We start from the raw sequence: 25303 nt of genomic DNA, 5'->3' as shown, positions 1-25303 counted from the left end.
ACGACTATGGGACGCGATTCAAATCACAGCCAATCAGAAGAGCGCATTGGCGGGCTCTCTCGGCAAGCTCCCGGCACTCGCAACGAAATGGATAAGTACATAATCAAATTCATGAATATTATACCATTTTAACATTATTAAAAATAAATACTGAGTATGTCATAGAATACAATTGTCTGTAAACAATGAGTTGACAGTTTAAACGTTCTTGTTCACTTTTATTTATTTTGAAAATCTGAGGTGAGTTGCTTTCAGTACGGCTATAAAAACACGCAAAATGATATTCAAACTCACACAGACGCTTTTAACATTACATAAAGCACAGAAACAGTACCTGAGATTATCACTTTCTGTTGTTGTTCCAGCCGAGACGTTGCAGAGATATAAACCATTTCTAAAATAGAATCATCGCGTGTCGTCGTCGTGGCTGGACATGGTGTCATGCACTTCTGGGAACAGGGGCGGAACACGGCTGTGGACACTGCGAGTGCTCAGGACAAGGTGGAGGGTTCCACTCGATTCCGATGCCCGCGGAGGCCCGGGCAAGCATGACCGTCAACTCTGCATCCAACTCAGCCTGAGCGACTACGCCAGAACGGTGAAGCTCGGCGGCTTCATCTACCCCTGCAGAGGACAGTAGCCCGCTCTCCGATGCAGCTATCGAACATCTGATCCTTACCCGGAGTGCCGAATGACACGTTGGGCCCCCCGTGCGAAGGACCCGTGCCATCACTCGGCAGCTCGACGGCAGAAGTGCTCCCATGTAACCGTCAGTCTCCCAAAGTGTTCACATTTACATTTACATTTACATTTATTCATTTAGCTGACGCTTTTATCCAAAGCGACTTACAATTGCTATATATGTCAGAGGTCGCACGCCTCTGGAGCAACTAGGGGTTAAGTGTCTTGCTCAGGGACACATTGGTGTCTTACAGTGGATTCGAACCCGGGTCTCTCACACCAAAGGCATGTGTCTTATCCATTGCGCCACCACCCCTCTGCCACCTTCACCATGCCCGTGGCTCTGCATTGTACAGAGGCAGTGTGCTGGGCAACAACATAGGGAACTCCAGTCGCAACCGCAGTGACTCGCTCTGAGGGCATGAACCATATACAAACACTGCCTCAGCATGCTCTCGCCCCAGACATGTGAGACAGAGCCGTGGCTGTTAGATGAAGACAGGAAACGACCGCATCCAGAAACACAATCATGGACAGAAAGGCATCTTTAAAAGATGCTTGCCGACCGTGCTTGCTCTTTTAGGGAAGCACCCAGGGGAATTTCGCTGCACTTAACTGTGCACTGATAAGTCGAAAACCGTTGAATGCACTCTCTCCAACTGTGTAGAACGATCTTCTGTAGCACTTTTTTTGTTGCTTGGTGACTGGAAGAGTGATCACTGTGCAACCACTCGGCTCTGCAGCAAAAATCTGAATGAGTGGATTTTTCTAAAACTCAGAGGTGATTGGGGCTCCCAAGTGAGACCCCATTTGTCAGTCGACATAACGTTGTAGTGACTGATAGTTGGGCAACTGAAACTTAGAGCTAAAATACAGTTGAAATGATCAGAAGCAAGTATAAATCTGCAGAAGAAAGTTTGTCAGGTAAAACTCCACACTCAAGCACATACCCACTGAACATAAACAACTGCACAATGGGAACCATGTGCCTCACTTTATTTCCTTCTTTCCATCCTCCCCTCACTTAGGTCTGCATTACACAGTGTGGGAACATTTAACAACACATGCTCGATCTCTCTCTCTCTCACCCACACATACTCACACATGCTGGCAAACTGTGAGGGCCATTCGTGCACAACACAGACCTTACACTGCAGGATCATAAAGAGGAATTCTATGCGGATGAGTGAATATTTCAGCCCCACAATACCAGACTAAGGCCTCTGATAAGCTAAAGCTTCCTCTGGGGAAGGACGAGGAGCCGTGAAGATCCGGCTCTGCGTGAAGTGAAGCACATGAAGGCTTTACTCGGCGGGATGGAGACAGTGGGAGGCTGCTGCCTGCCATGCTATGTCCATTCCGACCGCTCCATCTCATGATGTTTGGCTGCTCACATGACCGGGCCTGTGTTTAATTACAAACACATTTATTGAGGTGGAATGCTCGTAAAGAAAAACGTCTGTGCCAGAAAGGTCTGCAAAAACAAGACAGAGCAAATTAACTGATCAGTGTATTGATGGAAATGTTGTCAAAAGAGACGACCAGGCAACAGAGACAATGATGAATGTAATGTGACATGAGTGAACACCTCTCACAATGTTGAATAAGCAAGCAAACAAACAAACAAACAAAAACCCTCACAACCCAGGGTTCTCTCTGTTTCTCTCCTGACATGTGTTCCCAGTGACTAACCAGAGGTGTTTTATTAACTTTTAAAGCTGTTTGTACCTCTGGGAGTCACGAAAGGAAGAAAACAAACAGAGAGAGGGGGAGAGTGAAGGTCTCTTCACTGTTGGATATAAGTTTTGACAACTTCAAATATAATATACACCCTCTCTCACAGACACAAACTCACAACAAATGACCCAGAATACATACATGAATAGCAACCTAAATTTATTTAAAAGTATTAGAAGCATCAATGAATCTCTAAATTCAAGAGCTAATAGTAATATAAGTAATATAAACTCACACTTGTTATGAATGCATCTACAAATTGCCAATTTTCTTATTTAGCCTGTTAATAATTGTGCATATTTTTGGGAATATTAATACATTCCAATGTTTTATTTTTCTTACTATTGTATGATAAACCACCTGTGTCCTGAAGAAAAGCCAGCTGAGAACCAATGGTGAAGAAATTAAAGATGACTTGTTTAGGAATATACTGCTAATAAAATTCTGGGTAAAACCGATAAGCCGATAAGTATTTTCAAGTTATAGTCAATAAATGGATGTTTTTAAACTTTTTTTCATTTGTTTTATTTAGCAAGAACTCATTAAATCCATCAAAAGTGATTTTAATTACTTTTACAAAAAAAAAAAAAAAAAAAAAAAAAAAAAAAATTCTAGAATCCTGAAAAAATGGTCTCTACAAAAATATGATTCAGCACAAGTTAATTTATATAAGAATAAGAAATGTTTCTCGAGCACTAAATCAGCATATCAGAATGATTTATGAAGGTTCATGTGACAATGAAGACTGGAGTAATGATGCGGAAAAGTCAGAGTTTCCATTACATCAATAAATTACATTTTGAAAAATATTAAAAGAAAAATTACTATTTTAAATTGTAATAACATTTCACTTACTTTTCTCTACTGTACTGAATAAATGCAGCTTTGGTGAACATAAGAAACTTTTGTTTTGAATGGTAGGGTATACTCTAAATATATTAAACAAAATGAATTAAAAATAAAGCACTAAAAGCTGAAATCGTTAATTTTAAATGCTATGAATTTGTGAAAGTAAATGTGGATAATAATATCCAGCCCAGTATAAAAACAGAAATTAGATGACTGCAAAGGTGATCAAAATATAAAAATAAGGGGGAAAAAACATGCGCATGGGAAATAAGTATATTTATTTTAAAATAATACCAATAAAATAGAAATAAAATAAAATCTCCAATTTCAGCCGATATCTGATATGGTACCAACATATTGTGCATCTCTAAATTTAAGCACACCCAACCCAATAAAACGGGAAGAATCAGAATGATGACAGTAAGAGGTCCAAACAGGAGGCAGGTCATAACAGCACATTACCCCAGTGCGAGTGAGCCCTATGAGGCAGCAGGCCCGATCCTGTCCATGCTTCCTCTACACAGTGCTACTCATTCATTTTTAAGTGTGATGAGGGATAAAAAATATAGCTGTAAAGCAACACAGTCCACAAGGAGCCTATCCATCTGCAATCTCTGCTGTTTAAATTTAACACATATCATCATTAGTCTTACCCTCCTCTCGCTTTCCTTGTCTCTCTCTCTCTACATGTCAATGCAGACTGATCACTCATCTCCGCCACCAATGGAAAGAAAAAAATAATCACAAAAGAGATATCTCAGGTGTTTCTTACTTAGAAGGTGATTTTCTGGCATCAGACTGGTTTTTGATTTCAGAGGGCTCTTTTAGATGGTGACCACATAATGGGCACTGGATCTTAAACCTTCCATCTGGCTCATGAGCACTCAGTTCTGCAGATGTGTTGTTTTGAGCCAATCATCTAAACCATAATTTTTTGTTTTTTGTTTTTACGGCAGATAACCATTAATGGACGATATTCAAATAATTTATTCTATATGACGTCCGTCAACCATCATTTGAGTGTCCCCCCCCCAAATCACATAAACTGTTAAGAAGCTTAATTTAGTAGGCTACTGTATCAGTTTCAGGTAAGATTACTTTCATTTCTGCACTTAATTACATAACGTGTAAATTATAGCCTATAAGTTAAAACGTTTTATTCCAGTGGGTTTATTATAAGAACCCAGATCTATAAAATCATGATGATAAATGTATGTTTAGTTTTTTTATACTACAATTTTTATAAAATGTTTACAAAACACTAAATACGTTAGGACGTTTTACTTTATATTTCATACGCAATCCACGCATTCTGAACACGTGATCTTCTGCAATGCCCACATGTAAAACACAGACACTCCTACCTCGGTAATAAACACGGAGATGTTAGTCCCGTCCGAATCCGTACATGAAATCACAGACGTAGGTTGATAAGAATTTTAACTCAAACGTCGTTTGGAAAACTAGTCCCGTCCGAATAGGGCTTTAGTCTCAAACCGTAGGCTACAATTCAAATCCTTGACCCTAAAATTCCTTGATGTACATGATTTAATAATCTCTAATCCAAATTTGACTCTTATACTTTACGGCACTAAAGCCCATTAAGTGGAATCGATGATTAACACCATGAAGTTTGTTTTGGAGAGTTGTGAGAGGTGAAAGCACAGCTGCGGTTCCATCGAGATGGAAATCAGAGGCCCTTGTGGGACACAGACACGGCTGGGTTCTGAAGGGAGCAGAGAGGCAGAGAGGAGAGACGCACAAACATGTTTACACAACACACAAACGAACACGCACACACACGCATATGCTAATAGCTCTATGACAGAAACTGCTACTAGTGTAAGAGCAGCCAATGTCTCTGTTCTCAGAGAACTCCCTGCATTATTCAGAGATTGTTAATAATTAAGCAGTGAGCTCATTGCAAATGATGTATCTACATCCAAACTCACAGCTACGACTCTACTTCCAGTTCAATCTGAGGATTTTGTGCTGAGACGCAGAGAGATTATGACACTTCACTGTCACATCTCTCTTAAACGCCTCTCCACAGTCGAGGCAAACAGCAGCCTCGCTTTTAGTCTCTCCAGAGTGCGGCCCTCAAGTGCGGCCCCGCTGAGTGCGGCCCTCAAGGCTGCTTCCTTTCTCAAAGCTGCACGCTCTGGTTTCAATTGTCAAGAATCCATTTTCTTTCTTTTTTTTTCTACAAAAAGCAAGGGAGCTCTAGATCCAAAACCCTAAGGTTAAATTTTTTATATCTAAAAGATTGGGGAATTTCAAAGGTAACTCGGGCTGCGTTGGAAGTAAAGACTATGGTTCCGCCTCTGCATGATTGTGTCTGCAGCACTTGTGTAATCACTTTTTTGTGGAATATCGTCCTGTGATGCGTGACATTTTACCGCGGAAGCTAAAGGATACCCAGACAAAAGGCCCATCTAATTATTGTAGCTTAATTCTGGACGGCCCGAGTATGGTTCTCAGACCATATGTCTCTCTTCAATAGCTCTCCATTGGAAATTTCCATCAGGAGGGACCCTTCTGTCCCAGGCAAGGGGTACAATCCTTAACCCTTGCCTGGACTTCGTGGGACATTGAGGTTAAGGCCTACTATACAAGCGAGAGTTCCGGCCTGGAATTTGGCTGTGGTTCTAGAGGTTTGTCCCTGATACTTCTTTGAACTATTGAAACTGTTTCAGAGAAGTTACCTTATTCTCAATTCTCGCTAAGTAGTCTTGCAGGCCTGTTATCCTCCTCCATTCGTGTCGGAGTACAAAGAGAATTTTGATTTGCTTTGCCCAGTCAGGGCGTTTGTGTTACGTCCACTGGTCTGCTCAGTGGCGTAAGACTGACCAGTTGTTGGTATGCTATGGTTCACCCATGCAGGGTTCCTTGGCATCCAAACAGAAAATAAGCAAACAGTTTGTTAAGGCTATGTCCAGCTTGCGAGGCGTGTGACCTTCCTTTTGCCTCTAGTTGTTGTGAGGGCCCATTTTACTGGGACTATAACATACGTCCTGCATGCCTGTGAGTGACTTCACGCAGAGGCGTTCCTATAGTGTCGTAACTTCCAACGCAGTGTCTTGTTCTCTTTTCAGGGAACCATGGTTACAGTCATAACCTGAGACATTTCAGACCAGTGTTTAAGCCTAACACTAAAACCAAAACCTGTAAAAATGGTATTCGTTGCTAGAAATAAAGCTGAAATAAAATAAAATATAAATATTAGATTAGATGTTGCACGTGAAAATAAGTTGGAAGTATGAATGAAAATGAAAGTGAAAATGACTAAAAATAAAATGAAAACTTTTAATATAAAATAAAAGATAAATCAAAATATTAACAAATACAATCATTTTAAGTAATACATATATAGTTAGATGATAGATAGATGATACATTAGACAGTAACTAGTCAATTTCTCCCTTCAAAAGAAACGGGGATGTGAATATCTGTAGTTGTTATTCTGTGGCTTATACACTTATACATTCTGTACATATGCAACTGTGAATTCAAATAAATTGATAAATTGATGTTCAAAGAGGCTAAATCTACCCAAATAATCACCACATATGGACATATAAAACTATTTTTTAAACTAAATTTAAATACAAATACTGCCGCATACACTGTACAGATGGACAGATAGATTGATAGACAGAATTAATTGTTGGCATTTGTATCAATATGGTCACCAATATATTGTGCCTCCCTATCTACTACATCTTAAATCTGCACAGAGGTCGGATACGTGGCATGGCGAGTTATGCACGTGCTCAAACATGTGCGGTGGCACTCATGCGGGTGAACCAAGTCTGGCTTGGGCCTTTCTCCCTATTGTTTTCTGTCGTCTCTAATATTCAAATGTGTATCTAAAATGTGTGGTGGCTTTCCATTATGAGAAGAAATGGTGAAGTAGGAAAAATCCAAGCATATCCAGTCAAACGTTTCTACTTGCTCGATTATTATGCAATTAGATTAGACATAAGCGGCAAATAGAAGGCTACGCACTTCTAATAATCATACATTAGACACTAAAGTGATACATCATACATTAGACACTAAAGTGACCCGGATTAGAAGGTTTGAAATCTAGCTTTTCTGCAGTTTGAGTGATGTCATCGCTTTTTTCCCAGCCGTTGTTTGAGTGTATTACATAATCAGAGAAGCTCAAGCATCCCTGCAGCACTGATGACATCACACTCTGAGCCTGTCCATCACACGCTGGATAGTGTGAGTGTATGAGATAGAGAGGAATAGAAGCAATAAAGGGAAGAGGGGGATTACAGAGAGTGAGAGAGAGAGGAGAGAAAGGAAAGCGAGAGAAACATAAAAAGAAAAAAAATCTACACGCTACATATGTGTATCAGCCTTTAACAGTGGCGCATGAAATCCCAGCAGGCCAGCTAAAAATAAATGCATCAAACAAGGCAGAAGAGTGAAGCTGAAATGGCTCTTCATCATCAGCATAGACTTCTCCTTAGGCATGCACTCCTTTATTTAATAAAGGACTGGGGTCATGACAGCCTCTCACTGGCCAGCGCTGTAAGAAAACATGAAGCAGGGATGGTGAACGTGTTTACATGCGAGTGTGTCACGACTGTGGAATTCCGCAGCTGCTCACGTGCACAGGGTGAAGCAACATCGGCATAAAACACCAATCGCCCCATTAATGCATCCAGCTTTTTGGGGCCACCCTGCCAGGTCCACTGACTCACTATAGGTTGCAACTATTGGGACAGTCATCTAATGTAGTACATTGAATTGTCTCCATCATAAACAGTATGTCAGTATGCTGGATAAAATATGAATATAGTTTTAAATTGTATTTTTAAAGATGGAAATCATTTTAGTGAGATTAAGTTTATCATAATGTCACAAGTAAACATGATAATTTTAAATAATTTCACCGCTTTGATTTGAGCGGTTGTTGCTTTTTATTCACTTAATGCACTTTTCCCTCTGATATCATAAAAAATATATATTTAATCATCTTACAGTTTTACATGTAACTCAAAATAACTAATAAAGCTCAATATCATGGAAGCTTGTTTCTCACAATTGCAAGTTTACATCTCGCAATTCTGACTTTTTTCCTCGCAATTCTGACTTAATTTCTCAGAATTGTGAGATATAAACTCGCAGTTGTGAGTTATAAATTCCAATTCTGAGGGGGTGAAAAAGACTAACTTCCCTAGGGAAAAATAAATATACCAAAATGTATTTGAAATACATTTATTTTATGCTAAGTATACTACAAATACATATAAATATTTACGTACTGAATATAAATACAGTGCAATTGTACTTTTGGTAAACAAAATTTCTATACTTCAACTAAAGGTTAAGTATATTTGATTGTGTTAAAATGAAACTATTTCAAGTATACTTTAGGTACATTTTAAATGTCTTGCATTTAAAGACTGATATTATACAGTGATCATACTATCCTTACTAATAGTGATATTAAAGCACATTTTAGGCTTAATATTAAGAAATGTGCATTGTGCAATAAAGAACTTCCCCAAATAAAGTTGAATTACAATATTTATACCAGTAAAGGCCCGTTCACACCAAGCACGATAACTATAAAGATAACGATAAAGATATAATTCTAAAAATCGTTCTCCATATTAAAGAATAACAGAGTTCACACCACAACTATAACGATAAAGATATGAGGAACGATATCGTTGGGATCACTTTCAGAACAATTTTTTTTCCAGCTGTCCAACGATAAAACACTGACAGCCAATCAGAATCCATTCTAATTTAAAGGTCTCGCGCATTTAAAATGGCAGATGACATTGCAGAGAAGTTAATCGTCGAGGTACAAAAAAATCCTCCACTGTTTGACAAGTCAAACCCCCTTTTCAAGGATACGTTAAAAAAGATGGATATATGGAAAGCAATCGGTCGTATCCTGGGAATAAATGGTGAGAAGTAGGCTATTAACGATGAGATATATTATGCAGTTTAGCATGTAACAAAATTACCTCAGGTAGGCTATCCAGCGCTAGTTTTGACAACATTGCTGAAGTTGCAGTGAAAAAGGCGTTGTATACATAAAGGTGTTGACTAGACGATGTTTTTATCCCATCATTGACAGCGCGGGCGCGCGCGTGCTTAGAATAAAAAGACCGTTATCGGTCGTTGGTGTGGATGCATATATAGTTATCTTTATCGTTATCTTTATAGTTATCGTGCTTGGTGTGAACGGGCCTTAAGTCTCAAGCGATATGTCAGTAAATATGTTAATGGTTTGTAGTGTACCTAGTATGAAATGTATGTATTTTAAATACATTTTGGTATAGGTTTTTTTTACTAGGGCTTTTATATCTCAAAATTTTTACTTTATAACTCGCAATTGGATGTTATAAATTCAGAATTGTGAGATAAAACCCCGCAATTTGAGAAAAAAAAAGTCAGAATTGCAAGTTTATATATTGCAATTGTGACTTTATAGCACGCAATTCCGACTTTATATCACACAATTCTGACTTTATAACTCCCAATTGCGAGTTTATATTCTGTAAATTCTGAAAAATGGAAAAAATGTCACAATTAATTTTTTTAATTTTTTTTTGTGGTGGAAACAAGCTTCCATACAATATAACTTTCCACCCTGTTAGTCTTTTGTAATATTCCTGATGAAATCAAAATGGGCTACTCTTATTTTTTATGGAATATTGCAGTTTAATATAATTTTTTTTTTTTTTTTATGTCGTTTTGTAATCAAAAACAATAACATTCCCTCCCCCTCGCAATGTCACCTCTTCTCTAATGACGTGTGCAGTGGTGCAAGGACTTGACAATAATCCCCTTCCCTCAAGGAACCTGTCACTCGCATGAGATTGCAGCAATAGCAAACAACAACGATCCAATCATTTCCTAATGGACAAAATCAAGTCCCGTACTACATTTCTTCTTGTTCAGAAAAGCTATTTTACTTGGATTTATGCCACAATAAAGAAGAAAGAATGATCACCACTTCTATTTCAACTTCATCTAAAAAGCCAGTTCCTTAATGGAATCGACATCAGAAGAACAAGCAAAAACACAGATTTCACAATCAGCAAAGGATTTTAAGAAATGGGTGGTATTAAAGTAGTGGTGTTTTCTCACTCTAAAAACATCAATTTTCTTTGACAAAATTATAGAAATTGGCATGATAGTATCTTTTTTTTCTCTCTCTTTTTTTAAAACAAATAATACAAAAATAACAATGCAGCTATAAGAAAGCAATAATAATAATATAGCTAAATACCTGAGAGTTTTTACTTAAAATTATAGTTAAAGAAGATAAAAGATATTTGAGAAATGTCTCAGTGTTTTTTGTCCATACAATTAAAGTACATTTTTACCAAAACTGTTTGTAAAATAACATTCTTCAAAATATCTTCTTTTCTGTTCTGCAAATAAAAAGAAAGTCATTTTTGGGTGAACCATACCTTTAAGTTGTAAGAAGAAGATCTGAGAAGTGAATTTAATGTCTAATTACAGTATATTGATGGTCCAGTGGCTCAACTTGCCCCACTCTCCACTACCCTTGTTCCAAAAAAGCAATATCCATTAGAAACACACAGCATTCAATGTACATTTGTGCTTATCAAGTTTTAGTACAGAATAACTAGAAAACACATGCCCAGCAAAAAAAGAAAGAAAAAAAAAGAAAGAAGCATACTGTTCTCTTACACAATATTATAGGTGTTTGTCATACAAACACACAAGCTGCAACACTGAAGTACTAAGTATATTGTGATTTCCCCTCCAGCCCCATGATTAACATTACCTTTCAAAACAGAAAATTCATATTTTTTTAATGGAACGTTGCGGAATATAAATTATTTATCCTCAAACATCATTATTTCTTTTTTAATTTCACGTGCCCTTCCCCTCCCTCTCGCAGCAATGTCTCTTCTCTGACGCCATGATTTGGTACGAGGGCAGGACAACCTGTCACTCACATGAGATCACAGCAAAAGTTCCCCCCTACATTTTTTCTTGTTCGAGAAGCTGTTTGCTGATATACTGTACGTCATTATGATACAAGTCATAATAGGGAAGAAAAGACTATCACAACTTCCGTTTTAAAACAGGGGTACTGGAAACACTTTCTAATGCACAGGGGAGGGGCGGGGGGAACGTCCTGAAGTGAATTTAATACCTTACAAAACATAAGGAGTTTGATGGTTCAGGAAGATCAGTGGGTTTAGTGTTTCAAGACGTTTCTCAGTGACCTTGAGGTGAATTCAATTTATCAAAATACATGCTACCCTTGAGGTACTGTTCTTTTAGCCTCCCTGGGAGACGCAGCTCAAATATGTCTAGAGTCAGTTCAAATTGATTTTCACTATTAAGGAAAAACTGCATTAATGAGATTAATGGTGTGCAAAGATGTCTGTGTTAACTTTGATTTATTGCTTGGGTTACACAGCAAATCATGCCGAGAAATACCAATTAGATGCTCGAGCACTGATGAGAACGTCCCCGCAGGTGTCACAAGGTTCAACAACCGTGGTGGTTCCTGTGTTCCCGAGATCACACAGCATTCAGAGGATAAAAGCTAATTCTCACCGTTATCTGCCATAATTTGTACACGCTTTATAATAAAACAATGTTATGTCTTAATGTGTATAATTATTACAGTGACATTTTATAAGAACGTCTAATTATGCCATAAATGTACATAGAAATACTGATACTATGAGAGAGATGTGCCCTAGGCTGCTATGTGGAAAAAAGTTGCTTCATTAATGTGGTTTGTGAAAGAGCTGTAGTTGAGTTCGGCTCGCATGTACCTGTAAACTACATGAGTCAGAACACAGACCCACGCAAGGACAAGAAAACCTCACACCACTGCTACACAACATCTGCGGGAGTGTGGGTGGACGCGTGGATGCGTGCGTGTTCACATGTGTATGCTTACAGCAGGGGTGTGTCGTTGCTGTTTGTGTGAGTTGTGCTTTTTTTCTGGTTCCTTTTCAGAAATAACTGACAGATCTTAAACATTAAATGCAGTTGCACATGCTTTCACTATGCAGAAACATGCTACACCTTAGTGACCCTACACCATGCACACTTAATATTACACATACACATGCTACAGACTATATAACACTCTGTAAATGTCTCATGCAGACACTAGACAACACCCTAAACACTATGTATATAACTAGCAATTCAGATTTTTCTTCTAAGAATTGTGAGATATAAACTCGAAGGGCACTATTTTAACGATCTAAGCGCATGGTCTAAAGCGTATGGCGCAAGTTCACTTATGGCGTGTCCGAATCCACTTTTGCTAGTTTAACGACGGGAGAAATGGTCGGCACACCCGGTGCATGGTCTAAAAGGGTTGGCTCTATTCTCTTCTGAGTAATGGGTGTGTTTTGGGCTTTACGTGCAATAAACCAATCAGAGTCTCATCTCCCATTCCCTTTAAATGCCAGTTGCATTCGCGCCATGGCGGATTCGCTATTTACATGACGGAATTTGATAGTGGAAAGGCAGAACGTGTCTCCAGAGCGCAAACGGATCTGCTCATGCGCAAGGTTAAAGTGCACAAGCAGACCATCTACGGGACAAGCAGGATTCCACCATATCTTTATGTACACAATAATAATCTTTTGCATTGTAATCCATGTTTAATATTTGGCATGTTTGTGTGCTGCTGTGCGTCCCTGTGTGTTTAATAAGCAGAGTGTACGCGCGTTGTAGACCAACCTATAGGTGCACATTACTAACGCGCTCTTTAAATAACAAAAAAAATATTGCACCATTGACTTTAGACCAGGTTTCAGTTGGTCAATGGCTCAGTCTATTTCAGTTGCCTCAAAATAGCAACGTGCCATCAATGCGCCTGAACACACCTCGTTTTCAGACCAGCAGCAAATGCATTTGCTATTTAAACAACGTGGCGCAGGATGTGAAAATGATAACTGCGTCAAGCTGAAACTAGCACAAAACACTTGCGTTGCGCTATGATAGGGCCCGAAATTACCTTTTTTATTCTTTTATTCCATGGCTTCCATAGACTTCTACTGCAAAACTGTCATTTTCTGCCACCAGGTAGAACAAAAAAGGGCATCGCTGCTTGCAAACACCCAAACGGGAAAAATTTATGGAAAAAATTCTTCTGGAACTAAGGCCTCTTTATGCTCTCAATACTATTTTACAGTAAACTTAACATCATCCCATTTTATCTGATTTCAAAGACATTTGCCTTAACTTACTGTACCACTAATAATGAACACATTAAACCAATCAAAGACACTGATATGTTCAAAATTACAGTAATTGTTAATAGGACTTCATTCAAAAAGCTCAATAGCATTTTACACAACGTACATGTTTCCTATACATGGCTTGCTTTTCCTCAGAAACTGACTTGCTTTGGCAAATGGTTCTGATAGCTAGAAGTAAATATTTGAGAGATGAGATTGCTGCTACAGTAAATCAAGCCTAAGCCTGACCCAACAATTCATCATCAGAGATGAAGCAAACCCTGATTTCATGCAGGTGTGGATGTCATCTAAACGCTCAGAGGGCAAAGAGTAATATTGCTTCTCATATGTAACACACACACATTATCAGACCCTTTTGTGGCTGTGTCTCTAGATTATGACTCTGAGTTTGCATGAGTGATTACAATGTTTGCTATGTTTTGATGTGGTGTTTTCAAACTATTCCAGGAAATAGCGGAATTTGCTACATTGTGCAACATCATCTCAATGTCCATTTATAGTAAAGCTAAAATGTGTATACAAACCTACATACACAAAAACAGATACACCCTTAGAGAAGGAGCAATAGATGCTGATTCGCAGCGACAGATCGCGTGTAGCAGGCTTTGTCGTCATTGTGCTGAGTAATTTGACATTTAGCCCCCACCCCCCCACCCCCCCCACACACACACACGCCTCCCACCCCAATCCACCCTTCACAGTGGAAAGATCATACCTCCAACTTTAACACAATGACAATATATAACATAAGGTGTAATTTGACAACGAGTCATTAAAGGTATAAAAGACATTCTAATAAAGGGATGAACATTTTTGGATTCAATGGAATATCTTTTTCTTGCTGTCGTCTTTCTTTCTGCAGTCTTTCCCATATGTGAAGCCTTGTTAGGTTGTGTACATCCATGAACTAAGATAATTCATTTGTATTACTTTGAGCTAATTCATGTGTGTCAGCAATATGTTTTTGTGCATTAAGTCATCCTGCCGCATTCAGTGGCGAACGAACCAATGCATTCAGACATCAAAATAAAACAATTTACCAAAATAAATCAGCCAGTCCCTGGTTGTCCCAGTCCCCAGTCCCAGTCCCGCATGTAACATGCAACTCAGATTGAGCCCAATACCTTACACAACTAGAAAAAAGACATAACTTGTGTAAGTCACTTTGAATAAAAGCGCATGCAATACATAATTGTAAATGTCTAACATCCATTTTTGGGGATTCACTCCACTATTAACATTTTAATAACAAAAAAACAACAAAAAAATTTTTTTTATTGTAAAGCCTAAATCATTTTGTTTTTATTGAATTCATTTTTGAAAAAATACATTTCAACATTTCATATATATTTAAAACATATTTTTAATATCCATTTTCTTTACAAATGTGCATAACCCCCTCATGTGCGCATACACACTCAGTCTTGCACATTCTGACCTTCTCTTCTACATGTGACAGAGCTCCTTGGGCCAGTGCATCCTCCTGAATCCACATTACCACTGTCCTCAGCCTGTCATACTGTCCGCAGGCCATTCTTTATTTAGAGTTACATCACAACTCCATAATAAAACGCACACTATAGTACACACTCAACATGCATGCTTTATTTAACTCCAAACACAAAGTGGTAATGTGATGTAGACCGTTATAATGGAGTGGCATGGCTATTCCCACAGGAAACAGAATGGAATAATACCACATGCAAGTATAAATACACACACTACCATTCAAACGTTTGGGATCAGTAAGATTTAAAAAAATACTTTTAGTCAGCAAGGACGCATCAAATTGATCAAAATTTACCATAAAGACATTGATAAGGTTAAAAAACATTTCTATTTCAATATATCATTTCTATTTATATTCTATAAATCAAAAAAGGAATGAATTACATTTTAAAATATTTTAAAATAAACATTTTAAATTGTAATGATGTTTCACAATATAACTTTTTACTGTATTTTGGAACAAATAAATACAAGAGACTTCTTAAAAAATTCTTATTTTTTAAATCCAACCCCAAATCATAAATACATAAGTATATATATATAAGTATCATACGTTTTAATACGAAAAGTGAGATTTGCTAAGTGCTTCATATTATGATTATTTTTGCAGGTAGATAAAAAAAGGGGGCAAAATACCCAACAATTTACACTGAAAAGCGAGAAATCTTAGGCATGAGATTATCATATAGACTTGGCTATGGACTAATTTGACTTACAAACTTACAACTACTCAAAACACTCGTGTAGCCACCTAGCAACAGCATAGAAAAATGCTAACAACAACACCTTAGCAACCATACAGCAACGTTCTGTCAACAACTCACAACACCTAGCACCTTAACATCTCAACAACCTAATTTTAACCTCCACAATATTAATTTGGGTTGTAGCAACGAGGAAGAGGATCATGATGATGATGATGATGATGATGATGAATTCTCACCCAGAGTTTTCACACCTTTAACCAACTCCAGCCTGTCTGGACTTAAATAATCAACATCCCCTCGAATAAATCTTGCTTGCATTATGTGTTTCTCTCTCTCTTTAAATCCTATGCCTCAGCATTTCCCAGAAATCTCTCCTCAAAGAGTGACAGGAAAAACCTGGTTAGTCACAGTGAACAGGACAACAAATATCTGTTTGAGCCGGTCTAATATACCCAGGTTGAGCCACCAGGGAATGTCTCCTGAGAAAGCCTCTGTTTATTCTGAGTGATGTGCTTTTACTTTGAGTTACTTGTATGTCTGATAGTAGCTCAGAGTCAGTGCAAAAAAAGTAAAACATGGAAACAAAAAAACATCTTAAGGTCTCTCTTTTTCTAATCTGTAATTGTGGCAGGTTGGAGACTGGTCCAAAGCATATGGCTTTAAAGCAAAATGGAAGAAGTTCTGTAGGTCTTCTTGGATATGTTCTCATGTTCTACCTATAAACAACAACAACAAAAACAAACTCCGAGGGAAATTTACTAAGAATGAACAATACCCGCTAATAGCATTGTTTATAAAAAAAAATTTAGCAGGCGGCAATTTTCCATCTTGCAGATCAATAATTATTTTTATGTTATGGCCAATAACTTACAAAGAGCCAATATTCAAATGTTTAATATACTATATTTACTAGTTCCCTTTCGTTCGGGGAACTCCTACGTCTGGTCGGAGGAGTTTCCAACAAATTGGGATCCCAATTCGTTGGAAACTCCTCCGACGAGACGTAGGAGTTCCCGAACGAAAGGGAACGAGGGTTACCATATGTAACCGAGACGTTTGTCTTATTAAATTAAAAATAAAGCACAATACTAACTAAAATCAACCATTTTAAATGCTACAAAAAATTTATGCATTACAACATTATAATATACAGTATGAAAATACATTTTGAGATTTGAGATTACATTAAACAGTGTTATAAATTATTAGTGTTTTTACAGGCTAACTTTAAGTGAACTTATGTTAAAAAAGTAAAAATAGAAGTGAACATGCACAAATAAATATCCAATATCGACTGATACAGATACACTTGTTTGGGGTCAGTAAGATTTTTTTAATCTATTTTTATCCATTTTATCTATCTTTTATTCAATTGATCAAAAGTTACAGTAAAGACATTGATAATGCTTTTGAACTTTATATTCATCAAAGAATCATGAAACAAAAAACTTTTTTTTAAGCAGAACAACTGTTTTTAACATGTATAATAATAAGAAATATAATATAATTTGCACCAAATCAACATATTAGAATGATTTCTGAAGGATACTGAAGACTAGAGAAATGGCTGCTGAAAATTCAGCTTTGCATTCAAAGGAATAAAATACACTTTACAATATATTAAACATAAAACATTTATTTTAAATTGTAATAATGTATTACAATAATACTGTTTTTACTGTATCGTTGATCAAATAAATGCAGCTTGGTGAGCATAAGAGACTGCTTTCAAAAACATCTGAAATATCTTTCCGCCCCAAAACGGTAGTGTAAATAAAAAAAATATCTAATAATGGTCAAAAACAAATATGCTATATGGTGCATTCTTGTGTGTGTGTGTGTGTGTGTGTGTGTGTGTGTGTGTTGTAGGAGAGAGGACAAAAATGCAGAAACAAAGAGAGAAAGAGTGAGTGACAATGCAAAAGAGAGACAAACTGTGTTTATAACTGCAATATTGGCGTTTTGGTAAAGCGCACAGTAAGCACATTTTCAGTCCTTTCTCTACACTGATTGTGCAAATGCAGCTCAAATAGCTAGAGAAAGAGATCTGAAACTGAGCCTTTGAGGTGAGGGAGGTGTAAACTGTAAACAATGGCCATTTAAGAGCACACAACTGGCTGTTCAGAAGGCACGATCCAAATCAGGAGTTCCTATGAGAACACTGACTGCTTCCATTTGTCTTCAGTAGACACTGTAGGAGTCATGTAGACAATGAAGAGGTCTGATATGTAAGCAGTTCTGTTTCGTTAGAGGAACATAAATATGACTGACACAAGAACAAAAAACTCCCTCTCCCACCAAGAAACATTCACTATCGAGGAGGACATTTTTTTTGTATTTGTGCAGAACCAAGTTAGTTCACTTTGCAGCTTTCCATGAACAGCTGTAGAAAGTTCAAGTGGTAGAAAGTGGTTTAAAGAGCAAGCTGTGTGCCGCATGCTGAATGTTCATCTTTCATAATGTGCAGTGTTTGTTTTCTATAGTATGTGTGTGTGTGTGTTTTGTGAATGAGTGTAAAGGGCAGTCGCCTGGCTAACTACCCACGCTGCACTGCAACATGGGCATCCCACTGATTAATCTTTTAAGTCTTTCTGGCCATCTCTATTCATTCCCTCTTTCCCTTCTAACAGAATTTTTGTTAACATTTTGAATTAGATTTTATTTTATATTTTCTGTTTACATTTTAGTTTTAGTAAAATTGTTGTTTTATTCTTTAAAATTATATATATTTTTTTATTATAATTATTATAATTATTTTTTTTAATGGTTTTAGTTTTAGTAAAAAATAATAACCCTGTAAACTATGTCTTTAACAGCACTAACTATTTAAAAGTTCACATTAGCATGTGACAAAATTACATAAGTGTAAAGAAGTTTTAGAACTGATAAGATAAAAATAACATTGTGGTCTTCCTGTGGAGGATATCAGCATGGTAACCGCAAAGAGGAAACAAAGAGAAAATAGACAGGTGAAAAAAGGTGAGAGCAAGCATTTTAATCATCTGCCAGATCGTCAAAGTGTAGTCACATTTCAACAGTCCTATTCTCTCTGCCGTAAGCCTAATGTCAGCACAGCTCTCAAAGGTCAGGTCACATGACTCATCTGCTAGCCAAATGTCCAACTGCGTAGATAGAAACACAAAAACAGGAGCACACTTCAACTAGAGGAAGTGAACACAATATAATAAGATAGATGAAAATGATGGCAAGGCAGCTCTGTCACAGTAGGACATGGCAAATGCAAACAGCATTTAATATGTTAAAAAACAAATGACAAAATGAGCAAGATCATTCGTCTTAGTATACGAAGTGTTGTTGAATGTTTAGCTAATATAAAATGGTTTTTGATAAACAATATAACAATTAAAGAAATCTAGTCTAGAACCACTGAGGGAAGAATTCCCTTCTGATTAAATGTCATTTAAAATGCATTTTGTAATTGATTTTGATTTGGTTTTATAGGTTAGCAGTAATTATTTATTTATTTATTTATTTATTTATATTAAATTACTATATTGAAGTATTTAGCATTAATGGACAAAACTGTACAAAAAAACAAAAAACCTCACAAAGGTAAAGATTTCACTGAAAAGAAAATGATAATAATATAATAATTCTGAAATTCTGAATTGTGACTGGTTCAAAGGTCACAATTTTCCAAAGTTTCCTGTCAGTCACTGTTATTGCTTGAGCAACATTATATGCTGTGTGACAGACAATGTGAGTTGATGGATGAAGAGATAATTAACAGCTCATTAGCTTCAGTAATCAAGCTAATGACGGGTTGTCTGATTGTTATGATGCACTTGTGAATATTCAGGAGGTGCTGAAGAGGATCTGTGCACAAGCAGAACTCCTAAAGATTTACGGGAGAACACAAGAAAAATGAAATGACTACTAACTTAGGATGAAAGAATGCTGAGAGAGGGATTCTGCCTTCAAAGCCCAATAAGGAAGAGAAAGAGAGTGAACACACTGTCAAAAGCAGTTGTAAATAAAAGCAACAGTAACATCATTAAACATTATTATAACATTTATAAAATGAACAATATTTTTATTTTTAAATTATAATATATATATAATTACAAGGCTGCATGTTTTTGATCATAAATAGAGTTAAAAATATTAAAAGTGTAAAAATAATTTCAATTTAAAATAACTGCTTTCTATATAAATATATTTTAAAATGTAATAAAATATATATATTTCCTGTGATGGCAAAGCTGAATATCCAGCATCATTACTGTCACACGATTCTTCAAAAATCATTCTAATAAGCTGATTTGCTGCTCAAGATAGGTTTCTTATTACTATCAATATTAAAAACAGTTGTGCTGCTTAATATTTTGTGGAAATCATGATATATTTATTCATGATTCTTGACGAACAGAAAATAAACAGCTGCTTTTATTTAAAATAGGATATCCAAATTATTGCTTAAAATAGAAATATTAAACATAATAAATGTCTTTATCACTTTTGGTCAATTTATTGCGACCTTGGTGAATAAAGTATAGATATTAAAAGGCAAAACAAGGTCCCTCTGTCACGACACAGTAATAGCTCTCCAGTCTAATATCACTTTGTCAAAAACAGCCTATACTTTTAATGTCCAAATTTCTTGTTTGCAGCCATGAGACCAAAATGGGGCATCACAAGTTCAGGAGTGACTCCTGTAGTTTGTAATGATAACATAGGACATTCACTCATGCATTTGAATGCTGTAGTTATTCTCAACACTCGTGTATGTGTAGCAAAAAACAGGTTTGAATATCAAGAAATGAGCAAGACTTATTCTCTAGTGTAATGTGTAGACTTCTACAGCTGTATTGAAGGAAGAATAGTTTTAAACAGCAGAGTAAGGAAACCCTCAGCCTGTGCCAAGGCGCCAGGCTGGTTTTGGAGACGGGTGGGAGAGCGGGCATCTGGACACAAGCGAGAGCTTAAGAGCACAGCTCACTCTTTAACGGCAAGATCAAGGAGATGCTTGGCAAGGAACACAGCCTCCTAAAACACCAGGACCCCACTTGGAAACATTCACCCAAATCCGCCCACAGAAAAAAACACAAACAAAAGCAGGCAGGCCACGCTGAGATAAAGACGCAAAGCTGCTCCCTTTACACCTCATAACAGCAGAGCCGGGCCGTAACACACTGAGCTCACTGTAAATACAATGGCTCCCCATGGAAAATGACCTACGCTGTTTTATTTCTGGACAGATGTCAAATCATAAGTTTTGCTCTATCTCACTCTCCATAAGACTTGACATTCTTCTGAGTTCACTGCAGATTAAGTGTTTCCCTTAAGCCTAAAACACTCCCTTTTTCTACTTTTACCACATATAAAATATAAAAGTCATGCCAACACATATAAAATAACAGTATTTACGACATACAGTGGCCCCTAAGTACACTCTAGCCACATTTAACAATATACGCATAGTTTCATTGCATTAAAAGCAAAATATCAAACTAAGTAGCATCTGCAAACAAATAACAAATAACACTCAAATAATTCCCATAATCAACTTTTTGAGCCATTTGTGCCATTATTTTTAACCAATTTTTGTCTTTAATTTGAACAACATTTACTACCGTTCAAAAGTTTGAAGTTTGAGCATTTTTTTAAAGAATAAATGAATACTTTTATTAATCAAGGACACATGAAAGATGTCTATTTCAAATAAGTTATGCTCTTTTGAACTTTCTATTTTTATCAAAAAATCCTGACAAAAATGTCTCACAGATTCCACACAAATATTAAGCTGCACAACTGTTTCCAAAATTATAATAATTATTTTTTTTCTTGAGCAGCAAATCAGCATATTGATCTCTGAAGGATCATGTGACACTGAAGACTGCATTGATATCTGCTTATATAAAAACTTTGAACGATAGTCATGTCTGTTATTTTATATAATTCAAAATCAAACTTGTTTCTAGTTTCACACTTACTTTTGTGAAATATTTTGCTATTGCGGTCTGTGCAATATTTGTTTTGCCCGAGGGTCTGTGCAATATTTGTAATGCCTGTGGGTTTGATATTTAGTTATATAAAGACATTCATACATTTTTAAGTCTGGCTGTTATCCAAATACTTTCTGGGGCCACTATATAAAACATGTATAAAATAGAAAAGTCTGACTATATGAATATGCATAAAGTTCCTGAGCAACAAACAAAATGAGTAGTGAAATGGAATTAGATACTAACAGGGTGCTGTAGTAGATCCCCGTCTATGGTAAACGCATTGCAGGGGGGAAAGAGGAGGGCTTTGAAAGAAGAGGGAGACGGTCAATCAATAGACCCACAGAGTATCGATGACCACTTTGTTCAGCCTAACCTTTCCCTCAGACCTGTTCTAATTGGCCTCTTCACATTGTCCAAGAGTGTGGAGCCCACTGTAGCCTCGTGAATCAAATTACACAGCAGATCTACACCAACTGTGCAAATAAACAATGAATAACAATGAGGAAAAATAATGAGGAACAGATTGGAAACGTCAAATTGTTTATACTAATTCTGTCAGAAATTAAAAGTAGGCGTGGATGTGTTTACCGTGAGAACTCGTACAGACATCAACCAAATTGCAAATCAAACTCAGCCATTGCAGCTGATGAGGTTCTATTAAATTTGGACAATTACTTTTCTTAGCGCAGCTTTACGTTCATAGACCCCATTTGTAGAGGTTAAAGTCTTTATTAGGTGACATGTCTGGTCTTCAACTTGGCCAGAAATCCATGTTTAACCTTTGACCTGGCCACGGCTCACAGGTCTCTATAGTTTGAAATACACTTTATGTTCCCTAGCCTGCAGCGATCCCCAAAAGAAACAATAGCAAAGTCTGTGTCAGCAAGATTACTCACTCAGAACGCAACAAAAGGGTTAGTGTCTGAGTTACTGATGACAGGAGAGTCCTGATACAGGACTAACACCTTTGTGAACTCACAAATCAGTGGAGAACAAATAAGAGACATTATTTCATTTTAAAAAGCATCACTTGATTGCGAAGTTCATTGAAGTCTGATACAGATCCCAATGTGGAAATGCTACCATCAAAAAAAAACAATTTCAGAAGTGAAACTTCGCATGACTTCTTGCTTAATCACATTGTGAAGTTGTTTCCAGTTACTAGTGACATTAGTCATCTGTCATGCTAAGTTCCCTACAAAAAACAATCATCTTCCTGTTTCAACTGCTCAAAGAGCAGGTAGATTGTGTAAGGATTTATGTGTGTGTGGTGCTAAACGTCTTACCAGGCGGTGTGCAGTTCTTTCCAGCATTGGGCCCAACCTGCACCTCATCAGTGTAGTTGCTGTCAATGTCAAAGTCCTGCAGCAGCCTACGACTCTCCCACTTCTCACTGTCTTCAGCTGAGAGACTGGAGAGGCTATAACCTGCAAAACACACAGGAAAAGCATTTCTATTAACCATGGCTAGATTCACCTACAGCAGATGTATTTGGGTCGTAAAACATATGACAAATTTGACACGAACCCTCCAAAATGACAATCCTCATGCAAAACTTACTAAAATAACCAATAAATTACATTAAAAAAAATCAATTATTAAGCAATGTTTACTGTTACTTTTGATTAATAATGCTTCCTTGCTGAATAAAAGTATTAATTTGTTGTTATATGTTGCAGAGCTTTTCCTCATACTGAAGAACATTATCCTAATTAAGTCTGATCTAAACTTGTTCCTTAGCAAACGCAAAGCCATACCTTGCAAATGCTGAGTGATAACTATGGTGATTGTGTGACTAAGCAATTGTCTGGGATTCACTTAAACTTACAGAAAATAACTTCAATAAGAAAGAGAAGCAGATAAGATTGTGTACTGGATGTCATTTTGACAGCACAAATACACAATACATACATTCAAACGGAAAAGTCAGTCACCCCTCTTCCATTATTAACCTGTAAATGTGACAGTAATTTACATTTATTCATTTACTAGATGCTTTTATCCACAAAACTCCAACAGAAGAGCAAAATATCAGCAAAAACGGTTGGTAGATGTGACACTCCCAACCAAAACTGAGTCGAGATGGCTTATGAAACGGTCTGCCTTTCTAGACATCCACAAATTACTGATGCCCGTTGGAAATGCATTGGCCCTGCATGTCAAAGTGAGAATTGCACATTTTTTCCCATCTATTTTTAGCCAAAATTCTAATACAAACTATAATCCATAACGCAGCTGAGTCTCAGATTCACTGATCTAAGTTGGGCTCCTTGCAGTGTTGTTTTACGCAGGTTTGTCTGTTTCAGCCCAGTATTACTGTGATATCTCCTATTCACACCGCATTCACAGAGACACAGCGAGCCGGAATGTTACATACTGTTAAAATCTCACAGGCTCCGCTTCTCATTTGTGTTACTGTGAGCAACAGAGCCCCGAAAGTCAGCTGGAGAATATTCATGAGGGCCGTCTGTGGTGCGGAGTGAGGGCGAGGCGTAATAAAAATGACATCACGCGGCGAACGCTCCTGCAGCAGCGCTTCGGTCCGGGTTTGTCTGGGAGGGGGTGATTATTCTGGCAGCACTGTCATCTGGGTCGCTCTGTCCTCAAGCGCCTATGCCCTTACTCCACTCCGCTTAACCATCTTCCTGAGCAACTCTTTTCAGAGCATTGGCCCCCACTTACCGCTACAGTCGCTATAAATAAAACCTCTATATTTATAAAAAAAACAGCACTCAAGATGGGGCTTCGGGGGTGCGTGGTGCATTATGACATGACGCATTTTGACATTGTGATGTGATACAGTGATACAGAACTGGGATCTGGTTGAGAGTGTCAGAACACCCTGTTCTTCTTCTTCGGCACTGATAGGAAACTTGAGTTTGTCTTCATCAAAAAAAAAACGGAGAAAAAAAACATGATCCAGGAACTGACATTCCAAGGAAAAACTGTTTCATAATTCATCACCCCCTGAGATGTCAAAAGAATCATGTAGTGAAGTGAAGACGGTTGCGACACTTTTGGAAAATATGACTGCTTAGTGTCTTCCTCAAAGTAAAGAGACAGCAGCGATCTGTCTGGGACATGAGAGGTGAGCAAGCTAAATACAAAACTGAGCCACACAGCCTGTTTATCGGTATATGATCCCTCCATTTTTCTGGGGGAAATTCACTAAGAATGAATTGAACTGCTAATTTGAACAGTTGTGAATAGTTGTTAATATAAAACAACTACACAGTAGTTGTTTTAGCACTTGATTCACTAAAGGAATTATGTAAATTAAGTAGTGGCACAAATGTGCTCACAAAATCTATACTGAATCAGAAGCGCAGGAAGTAGGGTGCAGCACCTCCTGTTTTCACAGGATTGTAAATGCAACGCAAATGTTTGTTCATTTACATTTATTAATTTGTAATACAACATTTAGTAATATATTTGTAATAAACACTTTACGTGGGCTATTTAAAAAGTGTTATTTATAAATTAAAGTAGGCTATGTTTTTTTAAAACATACGCACAAAATGTGACGTCATATTGTGACCGTTGCAGTGTGCGTAGAAAGAATTTGTCTGCTCTCCTGAGCGCAGGTCCACCTTCGTGTTGTGTAAGG

General features: G+C 37.3%; 1 protein-coding gene across 1 annotated transcript in view; it reads right to left on the bottom strand.

Annotated features, from left to right (window-relative positions):
• slc24a3 (solute carrier family 24 member 3) overlaps positions 1-25303 on the bottom strand; it is a 75458-nt gene that overhangs the window by 30321 nt on the left and 19834 nt on the right. Inside the window, exon 2 of the mRNA XM_082154814.1 lies at positions 22983-23123. Coding sequence (XP_082010940.1) covers positions 22983-23123 — 141 coding nt within the window. The remainder of the gene's footprint in view (positions 1-22982; positions 23124-25303) is intronic.

This window comes from Leuciscus leuciscus (genome assembly GCF_965113295.1).
Source record: "Leuciscus leuciscus genome assembly, chromosome: 22".
In the NCBI taxonomy this organism is placed as follows: Eukaryota; Metazoa; Chordata; class Actinopteri; order Cypriniformes; family Leuciscidae; genus Leuciscus; species Leuciscus leuciscus.
Note: the sequence above shows the minus strand (reverse complement) of the source record. Positions and strands in the feature narration are given on the sequence as shown.